Raw genomic sequence first — 11,297 nt, 5'->3', positions numbered from 1 at the left:
CACGTGATCTTAGCCTTTACATAACAACAGTTCTATTCTCAAACAGAGAGCTCAGCTTGAGAATGTAAATTCTCAGTTATATAGACCAACTGAGCAGATTAGAGCTATATTATTATCATTAATTTGCACATTGCACCAATTTTCCATGTCTGACTTGTGAAGGTATCCCATTCATGTATGTCAAGAAAAGTAAGGGCCATAGACCACTTCCCTGTGGTATCCACTCTGAAAACTGGCCACCAGATTTCACATGTTGACATTGTACAATCAGACAGGTAACTGGTAAACCAAGCGAGATATATATGTGACCCAGTCTGCAAAAAGGGCAGGGCCGCCCAGAGAAATTAAGGGGCCCAGGGCAAAGAGTTAAAGTGGGCCCCTTGACCCAAGTTGTAAGGTGAAGACCAAAAAAAAAAAAAAAAAAAAGGTCACAACCTGCTGGCAATGACAATAACTACCCATCACCAACCATATCTCCTTACCTATAAGCTTGCTATACTGCTCCTCTGAAGAATACTGTGACTGCTCTATTAGAGTATTTAGATCTGACTGCTCTATTAGAGTATATCGATCTTTTAATCAGGTATTCAGGGGGCTCTTCATGGGGCCTCCTGGGGCCCCTTTCAGGCTGGGGCCCGGGGCAAAATGCCCCAGTTTCCCCCCCCCCTGTGGGCGGCCCTGAAAAAGGGTCTTATAGCCTTTTCAATTGCACGTACTTGGCAACCTGTAACCTGACTTGTGAATGTAGTATCATCCTGAAATTTAGTCCCTTATACCCCTAACGTAGCACTACGTATATGGCTTGGTGTAATATGAAGGTGATAGGTTGAAAACACGAGGAGTTATGATTAGTCACTCGACAATTTGGAAAGGCTATTATATAAGACCACTTTTGCAGATCGGGTCACATATTTCTTTTCTACATGCACCAATTGTGTTCATGATCTATACTAGATTCTTCTTGTCATTAATTTTAGCCTTTGACATGATTTCTTTCCTAAAATTAAAATCAATCAACAGTGATCCGGTCCATGGTGTATATACAGTATACATGCATATACATATTTATAGCTAATGTATTTGTTTTATATACACAGAACAATGGATGTGATGAAGCATGAGTGTATGTCCAAGCATTAGTGCTTATAATATAGGATGGAAACAAAATGCATCCCACATGTCATTACTTTAATCAAAACATCACATGCCAAGAAGCAGTTGAAAGTGACTATCTGACTTCATTCCATGCATGCCAACTCCCAACAATCCTAAGGGCATTTACGGAATGATTGTCATAGTGTACTGTAGGCCTCACAACAGCACTAGTGATGTCAATTTCCAACACCTATATAGTTGGCAATGATGATCACACACTAAGACCAAAAGTTTGTTAATTTCGTGATAAAAATTTTCATGTAAAAACATGGAAGCGAGGAGACATGATTTTAGTGTATCAGATATTACATGGTCTACTTATTAATGTTGATGCTTCATTTTTCTTCTCCCCAACTACTTACACACCTGCAAGAGGTCACAATTTCAAATTATATAAGGAGAGTTTTAACAAGTTTGCAAGGGCTTACACATTTTCGAACAGAGTAATTAATGACTGGAATAGTTTACCTGATTACATTGTTAATGTTGATTCATTAACTTCATTCAAGAATCTCTTAGATAAACATTGGACTGATTATCATTATTTTTATAATGATTGATTTGTATGCATGTAATTGAGCAGGATTCACAGGCTGTGCCTTTTTCCTGAAATTAATACTAATACTAATGATTTACGTGAATGACTGCTCTTTTAGAGTAGTTCGATGTTATACAAATTTTCATGTAAGAAATTTTCGTACAAGTTTGGCAGATCTAGGATTTTTTGAAAGGGGGGCTTAACCTGGACAGGGATCTGGACATAGGTAACTAGCCAGATATTAGAAGGTACCAAGCCTTCTCACAAGGCCCTAGTAAGATCATGGTCAAATTAGCTATTTGGAATAGTGAGTACATTGCAGACTAGCATGCGAAGTATGCCAACCTAGGGGGTCTGGGGGCATGCCCCCCAGGAAATTTTGGAAAATTAGGCCCTCTAAAGGTGAATCTGAGAGTATTTTTAGCAATTTTCAGTGGAAAATAATGGTATTTCAGTTTGTTATATATCATTTAAATTTTACTTTTCCATTAAATCAAGACAGATTGCAATATGCATTGAGTATAGCTATCATGTATGCATGATATCATAATCTTTTCATTTGTAGCTACCAAGCATTTAGATTATAGCTAGCTATATGCCATAATGCATCAGCTCCTCTTAGCCATGCTCTAATCAGCTAAATCTGTGAGGAAGAAACATGTATAGCTAAGTAGTAGTGGTGTTGAACGTCACAATTATTAGCATGCACACTCCTTAGCCTAGTGACACTTTGTTAGCCATAATAACACCAATAAAGTGTACTGAAAATCAAAATTCAGTGGAGGGTACTAGTAGCTATTAGCTAGTCCACTGGCAGTCCTTAGCAAAGTGCAACTATATTTGTATTTATGGGCTTTCTGAATTTGTTGTTGTGATAGTCAACTTATTATATCTGCCGGGTTATGAAGACTGAACTATGGGCTAGCTACAAATGCCAGCACCATAACCTGGGGTCATATCAGAAGGTAACTGACACAGATTTTACATTCAAAGACAGAATTTAAAGTGGGTGAACATGCTATAGTTGCCTTATGAGACTGCAAATTACCAAAAGACTGCAGTTTGCTAAATGACTGCTAGCTACATAATAATTATTATATTGAAGCTGATAAATTTAACCAATTAAACCAACTGACACTTTTTTGAATCATATAGTTCATTTCACCTCTTATAGCCATAGTGGAAAATATTGCTAATCATCTGAATAAAACAAAACCCACAATTAAAGCTTTTGTAACTGGAGATGCAACCCACAATCGAAACTTGTTTTTGAAGAACTCTTGAGGAAAAGGAAGCTATAATTCTCTTGTAACAGAGTTGAACAATAAGTATAGTTACATAGACATTATTTGTGTTGGCAGTGATGCATAGTTCCTGAAATAAGTCTGCTTTTGATACACATAGAATATTTAGGGTTTTATATTATTGGCCAAGTGCTAACTTAAAATTGAAGGGGGTGGGGTGGGGTGGGGTGGAGTGGGGGCTACAGCCCCCTTAGCCCCCCTCCCCCAAATCCGCCCCTGAGTTCGGCATATGAAATTATTTTACAACGAGAAAAAGCAAATTACGGAAGCTAGTTGGTGAGGAAAGTACATTGATGTTTAAGCGGTCATCCACAATGCATGACGACGTCAATGTTTGGTGAGGGTCAACAGAACTGAAAACATGTACACTGCAGAGCTCTGATCCACTATACATTCAGAGGTTGAAGGTGATAATATTATAGTATTCTACTGCCAAATATGAAATTATTATGAATGTTTGCGACAAAGTATAATCTCCCAAGTATTGCACAATAATTTACACCATTATCAACCATTCCAAAGGTATGAAAATGTGAAAACAATGTATGAAAGTCGAGGGAATGAAGGACAAAGTAACTTCAAGAACTTGTTCTCGGGATTTCTAAAACGTGTTTTATTCCTGAAATTTACTTGATGTGTTCACATATTGCTTTATATCTCCTACCAGCATTAAACAAATCATGATGAAATTTTAAGAGTAGCTATAGTTTTCTACTGTCCGGTAACTATATAGGACCCAGCCTAGCTATTATGCTGGCATAATTTTTAGCACAATAGGTGCTTTGAAGTTAGGGACCCGCCAATTATGCTAGCATAATAATAAGCATAATAGGTGCCTGAAAGCATTGAACATAATGCTAGCATAATAGGCAGAACTCTTCTGCATTACCATAATTCTTTCTTATCAAAATACATATCACTGAAAAGGATCGATATACTCTAATAGAACAGTCAGAGAATAATCAGACAGCTGACTGTTCTATTAGAGTATATCGATCTATTCTGTGACATGCACTTTGACAAGCAAGGATTTAGAGCATGTGCTTCAGCAACTTACTGTTTTCCCATAAAGTGCAAATTTACTATAATTATAGGAACTTAGGTATAAATATTGAGCATAATCTGAGCATAATATTACCTATATATTGAGCATTAATTTAAGCATAATAGGCAAAATTTTGAGCAGTGCAGCATAGCATAATGGGTAAAATAATGAGCATAATCGGCGGGTCCCTATTTGAAGTATCAAGCATAATGTTAGCATAATGGGTAGATTTTGCCATACTGCATGTAAATTGTGATCATTGAAAAATGTATGCATGCCATGGAAAAGGTCAAAATACAGTGGCTACTCTTTTTAATATAGTCTCGTGTGGCCATATACCACTACATATATTCCATCCCACACACAAAAGGAAAAGCAGTGTAGAATCAGTAGCCAAATGTTATTGCTATGAATATACAAAAAGTGCCTAGGTAAACATTGAGGTTATGGCAAGTTTGAGCATAATTATAAGCATAGTAGGTTAAATTTTAGAGCACTGCAGCATAGCATATAATAGGTGAAGTTGAAAGCATAATAGGCTGGTGCCTACCAGTGACCAATTGGGAAAATTGGTGTGATCATAGAATAATCCACTTAGGATTGTGATAGCTAGATTTATAATGTAAAAAATATTTCACCAAACGTATGGTGCATTTATTGGCAACCTTTGGCATTTCATTGGGTAGCCACACTGCCACAACATTCAGCTACAAGCAGAAAAAAATGGAGCAGAAAGATATTCTATAATGATTTTATGACAGAAATAAGGTTATTCATTGGCGTGTGAAAGAATAGGAATATCAATGGAAATAATTATCTTGTTGTCTTGTATAAACAAGATCCTTATATGGAAATTATAATTCTAGCTTTTGCTAAGAAGTTACTGAACTGATAATAATGGGTGGTTTAGACAAAACATTTTCCATCCAGCTAAAAAACACCAGTTAGATGCAAAAATATATGGGAAAACAGATGCTAGGAGATTAAGGGCTGAACGGAAATTACTACATGTTAAAATCTGGCTTATCTCAATTTCAAGACAACAGAAGGTCTGTGGACTGTCAATGCACTTGAAATAAATTAAACATGCAGGATCCTGACAAAAACTCTGAGAGTTTGTATTATTTTGAGGATGGAATGGCGAGGTAAACAATTGAAATCCAGGAACAACAACTGGTAGACTATATGGGTTATGCATTACTTTGCACTGTATGTCATATGCCAAAGTACAGCTCAAATACAACTTCACAGTACACTCATATGCATGTTGTGTGATTGTCATGCTTGATTTACATTACTTCTGAAATGCTCTTGCAGAAGTTATAATAACAAATTTAACAAGTGTACAATACAATAATAGTATAGTAACACACTACAGGGTACAACAATATTGCTTACAGTGATCATAAATTATTGACACACAGAACTGGGGACATGTAAAAAAATAATGTAGTTCTAAAGAAATTTAGAAGGTCAGTAACCTTCAGGGAAAAACCCCTGGTACTTGATGTAGAATTAAGCATAAGATGGACTGGTACCTGAGGAAAAAACCCAAAACTAAAGTATACCACGAACAATTACAAAACTATCACAAGAAATGTACTGAGTTAAACAAACTGAACAAATTTACACGATAAATATTAAAATTGTATGCATGTGGAGTCAAATAAATCAGATGAGATCATATTCCTGAAGTAATAAAAAATGGACAATGATTACGCACAAAATATATTACTATTTGACTATTACAAAAACCATTAACAACTCTCTACAATGATACTGAAATAACACAAGGTGTCCACTGCTTTTAGTGCACAAACATACTTGCAGTATATACACTTCAAAAGCTTGCTGTTCTTTTTATGATATAAAACTATTTTACTAATGTTGACCCCTGAGTACTAGTTTGGATAATTCAATAATACTATTGAAATACAGTGGGTGGTGTATACAAATTGATTGTTTTGCTCTTCCTGTTCTCTATCACTTAACTTCAATGAAATTCACAAGATAAAGCAGAAACTTTAACAGCTCATTGATTTTTCCCTCTAGAACTTTAATAAAAAGATGTTTGAGAAAAATGTGGGTTTTACTCAACTGGTCACATATACAGTGAAACCTCACTTAGTGGCCACCTCAGTAATGAGGCCACCTCATTATAGTGACCAGGTCCAGCAAGTCCAAACGTATTTTCCATTATGTTACATTTATTTAATTTTCGTTAATAGGGCCACCTCATTATAAAGGCCAGTGGCCACATACCACTGGACCAAACTGGTAAAACTAATACAATGTTCCCTCAGTAAAGAGGCCAGCTGAGCAGGTAGTCAAGGTATCACTGCAAAAGTTGCTGCTCTTAAGTGCACATTTTAACTACTGAAAGCGGTACCCATTATTCTGGCAGTATACTTCATGCTTTTCCAGCCATTATGTCTCAAGTATTGCTGGAATAATTGGTACATCATATGCTCCTACCTTTCTCTGTGATAAACTCTACATAGTGTGTTTAGTTAGATCAATTGTATACTGATGTTACAGTTGCTGGTTTGTTGAAAACCTCAATAATAAGGCTATTTTGTTTTATGGCTGCATTAATAAGGTTTTCGGTATTAGGGCCACCTCAGTAATAGGGCCACTTATCATGGGTCCCATAGGTGGCCCTATTAACGAGGTTTCACTGTATCACAATTAATTTTGAGGTATGTACCACTTTACATCACCAATTGTAGCACTTGTGAGACAAATCTCTGACATATGCCTCATTTTAAATCTCAACTTGTACTTATATACACCAAAAGTTAAAATTATCCATGTATGGTCATCAGTTTTATAGATATACTGCAATGCTTTTGAGACAAATGATACACAGAATTAAAATCCCACAGTTTATGGCTTGCAGCTACCACTAAGATAATAACATAAAATTAATTATGTCAAAAATCTGCCAGAGTACTTCCCACAGTGTTATGAACTGGTGATTATCACTAAATCACCAAATTTAATATTCACCAATATTATTTTCATACTTTGATAGCAGTTGTTGAGGTAGGTTTCTATAAACCAAGTGTGGCTTTGTGGATACTACTTAAACACATCTTACTAATAAATTAGCGTGGCGCCACGTATGCATACCGGTATGGCTCACAACAAAAGCTGCCTGCTGTACTAGAAGTCATACTCGATTAGTGGGCATGGCTCCATGTAAGCTTGCAGACATGCACAGTATTTGTGCACAGCCACTGATAAATGGGTGAGGCTCTACGTATATCTACAGATAGAAACACATGATCCTGATACGTGGGCAAGGCCCGTGGAGAAACCGAGGACCTGGATATTTTATAAAGTGGGTCAGAGACCCGGATGACTCAACCCGTTTCAATCATGAAGGTGACCCAGCCAGAAGCATGTGGTGACTGAATCCATAAAGTAAACATTTCAGCACAAAAAGGATTACGCACGCACGCACGAACATGTGTGCATGCGTGTGTAGTGTGAGTGTGTGTTGTGTTGTGTGTGCATACGTGCATGCAGCGTGTAGTGTGTGTGTGTCACACACTCACACACACAACACTACACGCATGTAGTGTGAGTGTACATAGTGTGTGTTACACACACACACGCACACTCACACACACACACACTACATACACTCACACTACGCACACAACACACGCACACACACTACACACACACGCACACACACTACATGCATGTATGCACACACACACACACACACACACACACACACACACACACACACACACACACACACAAACACGCACGCACACACTACACACGCATGCACGCACGCACGCACGCACATGCACACACACACACACCTTTACAAAAACGATTTCAGTAACCAGGTGTGCGCCCATAACTGGCCTTCAGCTGGCTGTGGGTGTGCACCTGGTGTAAATGGTCTGACATTATGACCTATCAAGTATTGTGTACGAATTGCACACTATTATGTATCAATGGCAGCGGTGGAGGGGGGCACAGGTCTCCCCCTCCCTCAAAATAAAATAACATTGTACAAGATTGAGATACTCTAATAGAGCAGTCACTATTTTTTGACAATTAATATTGTTGAATATGAAAAAAACTATCATCTGCAGCACTACCGCATGTATGGGAACTATTAGCCTGCTAAGAGTACTTTGCAAATAAAATGCACACGATCTTGTGTGTGCCATTCTTTAGGTCCATAATAATTATAGCTAAAGCTAGCTGAACTACTCATGACTGCCACTTATCCCTATACAACTCTTGATGAATGTAGTCCACTTAGAAAGCAGTATGGTTTAGATATCTGTGTATAAAACCACTCTACACCAAATTTTTAATCCTGAAAAAGGGGGCTATGCCCCCTCCCCCAGATCTTCATATACCTACTACACTGGTACATCTCCTTGCCAAACCCTGGATCCACACCTGAATGGTGTCTGTCATTTTGACAGATCATGTAAAAAACATTATTATTATTGGGCACTGAAATAACTTAGCAGATTTAGAGCTTACGTTTAATATGAGACTTCTCTCTATCTTTGTACTGCTTCTCGTGAACATCACTGGAAAATCCCACAGCACCTAACTACATGAAATCATAAGCACAGGTGTATACAAGGCATTAACATTACCTCTTGTTCATGGTGAAGAGAAAGTGTTTGTAAATGACCATGGATGTTTTGTTCCTCATGTACTGTAAATAAAACAAATAAATAAATCAACAGAACTCTACTAGGTATGTAAGTAAAGTTTGTGATTTTTGCTGCTATAAGCACTTCATAAGCCTTGCACATTGCAGTTTCTGAAATCAACATAATTATAACAATATTATTTCAGCAAAATTAAGTCAACAAGCTATAAGTGTAAGCAATGAGATTATTATGCAAATATTCTGTACAAATCTGTCAGTTTTGTATAATTATTATCTTGAATGAGTATTGCCCGCTATAGTTTAATATTGACTGTAAAGAACACATGACTTACCAGGTCTACGGCTCTCAATCACTTTTTGTAATTCACTTTTTATCTCAATAGCTAATATAGCTGCATCACCTTTACGTTCTTCCATTATCATTAACAGTTTGTAAAAGCTTTGGGTCAGACCAACTTCAAGTGAACGTGCTACTTTCCTGAGCACAAATGAGGCTTTGTCCTTAGATCTTGTGATGCTTTTTATTTCTTCATCATCATCAGTAGTGATTATATTAGAAGAGATCAGCTTGTATACTATGTCTTGTACAGGTAAAATGTTTACTAATTTGTCAAAGAATGTTGTAAACACTTTAAATTCTTTGACGTCACCTGGGTAACAAGATAACAGTATTATAACAACTAAATCATTAATTATTTGTTAAGCTTACCAACTTCCTGTACTGTCAGAGTGTCACCAAATGGTAGATATGATGATGGCTGCAATTCCTTTGGTAGACCTTGCTTAGCACAAAACAAAGGAGGAAGATCAAGAGAAATTTTAGCAGCATGTTTGACCATAATATGTGGATCAGGATTACCACAAATAGGACAGCACACATGAAGAATGGGATATTTAGTAGAAGGTATGTACAAATCCATCACAGATATTATTGATTCCTCCAAATAAACCATTAGCTCAACAAACAGTTTGAATGCTTCTTTCTGTTTCTCTCTATGCAAATTTTTATGTTGTTGACTAACAATTATTGTCACCCTAAAACTGTTTGGTTCATATAACAGGGAATAGATTTGACTATTTCCTAAGCTAAACTGTCCAAATCCATATTGAATCCTAAACAGAGTAAAGGACAAGTATAATAATACATATAGCTACGTACATGTGCAATAACAAAGAAATGCATAAAATATCATTACCTAAAAATTTGAAAATTCTTTTGAACATTCCAAGAGATCATTTTAACAAGGATTTGACTAAATACACTTTCAGGGAAATACAAGTCTGAGAAATAGTACATGTAAACCTGGTCTTGGTTTTCTGGCTTGTGAACAGCAAGTTGAGGATCATAAAGTAATAGTGCTGGCACTATAAACGCTCTTCCTTCTTGAGGTGGTGGAATAGGATCTCCAACAAAACAAGTGCTGGTAGGAATCTGAGCTAAAAGATTAAATGATTGCATTAGTGAAATGATAATTTCTTTGAGGTCTGCAACAGATGCTTGGTTTAGAATATGATCAAGAAACCTCTCTTCTAAAATTGCGAAAGTGTCATATCTTTTCCAGGCATGGTAAAGTGAGCTATCAGTACTTTCTTGTTTGTGTGTTGTAATAATTTGAGCAAAGATAGAAGAAAGCCACTGGGGAGAAATAAACACTTTTTCAGCAAGTACCTCTACTTCAGGGAAATGTAATATTGTTCCTCTAGTGGTACAATACTGAAGAGCAGCAGCTACAGCTTCACTATTTTCATCACCAGGAATACCAGCTCTATTAACTAGTATGGTAAACTCCACCACACTTATTATAGTAGAGCCTTTTTCTACCTCAGATCTGATAGACTGTTCAAGTCTGAGATAGCTGATAGGTCGTTCTTCTGAATAAGCAGGAGCAGCAGCTTCAAGTACAATTTGTTTCAACTTTATTATCTTTGATTTGAATTTTTTTCTTTTCTTATTGCTTATAAAGACTATGGCTTTATCTGGATCTGAAGGTAAATGGTTTTTGTAAGGCTTGTCAGCTAAACTGTCCATGACTGTTTTAGTTACATATTCCATCTGTGCTGCAGAGAGTTTCTCTGCATGTGTAGCACAAAGAATGGCAGTAGGTGATCGACGTGACATACAACCTTTAGGAACTTCATCAGTGCCTGCATGTGCACTAACAGATTTCATCCAAAAGTGTATATTTTCTATTGTGGTCATCATTCCTGCGGCTTCTCTTTTCTTCTTTGCATGATCATAACGTTCCCGCACAATAATTTTAACAGTTAGTACTACAGATGCGTTAAATGTGATGGTGACAACATCACGTTTCTTAAGGAAAAAGAGCTGGAAACTAAAAAATGTCAATTGTCCAGCAAAATCTGATATAGAAACATGATTATCCAATGTATCAACTTTTTCTCCAAACATTACTTTTTTAGCACTTGAGTATGTTTCAGTGACTTGTGCAGTGTTTGATGTATCCTGATACTGGTCAGTATTCGAAGGTTCATGATCACTCTTGTCACTTCCAATATCAGCATCAGCCTCAATGAAATCAGCTTCTGAATCTGATTCAAAACTATCATAAACAGCTGCAGTACTGGATTCTGCAG

At 36.8% G+C, this 11,297-nt stretch overlaps 3 protein-coding genes across 11 annotated transcripts in view; all 3 read right to left on the bottom strand.

The window, feature by feature from the left end:
- LOC136254412 (N-alpha-acetyltransferase 50-like) overlaps nucleotides 1–11,297 on the bottom strand; it is an 854,489-nt gene that overhangs the window by 146,811 nt on the left and 696,381 nt on the right. The gene's annotated exons all lie outside the window — the stretch shown is intronic.
- LOC136254145 (uncharacterized) lies at nucleotides 5,553–11,164 on the bottom strand. 2 transcript variants are annotated; one of them, XM_066046825.1, is made up of 6 exons: nucleotides 9,899–11,161; nucleotides 9,412–9,815; nucleotides 9,035–9,352; nucleotides 8,683–8,744; nucleotides 8,564–8,636; nucleotides 5,553–5,731 (listed from the first exon to the last, which is right to left on the bottom strand). In XM_066046825.1, the coding sequence occupies exons 1-6, from the start codon at nucleotides 11,110–11,112 to the stop codon at nucleotides 5,724–5,726; spliced, it is 2,079 nt and encodes a 692-aa protein (XP_065902897.1). In that variant the 5' UTR covers nucleotides 11,113–11,161; the 3' UTR covers nucleotides 5,553–5,723. The 2 variants fall into 2 exon arrangements, with proteins under 2 accessions (XP_065902897.1, XP_065902901.1); XM_066046829.1 differs by lacking the exon at nucleotides 8,564–8,636 and having other exon boundaries at nucleotides 9,899–11,164.
- LOC136238580 (uncharacterized) overlaps nucleotides 11,112–11,297 on the bottom strand; it is a 75,962-nt gene continuing 75,776 nt past the window's right edge. Inside the window, exon 7 of the mRNA XM_066029467.1 lies at nucleotides 11,112–11,263. Within this exon, the coding sequence (XP_065885539.1) occupies nucleotides 11,112–11,263 (152 nt within the window). The remainder of the gene's footprint in view (nucleotides 11,264–11,297) is intronic.

This window comes from Dysidea avara, chromosome 1, assembly GCF_963678975.1.
Source record: "Dysidea avara chromosome 1, odDysAvar1.4, whole genome shotgun sequence".
Taxonomy (NCBI): domain Eukaryota; kingdom Metazoa; phylum Porifera; class Demospongiae; order Dictyoceratida; family Dysideidae; genus Dysidea; species Dysidea avara.
Note: the sequence above shows the minus strand (reverse complement) of the source record. Positions and strands in the feature narration are given on the sequence as shown.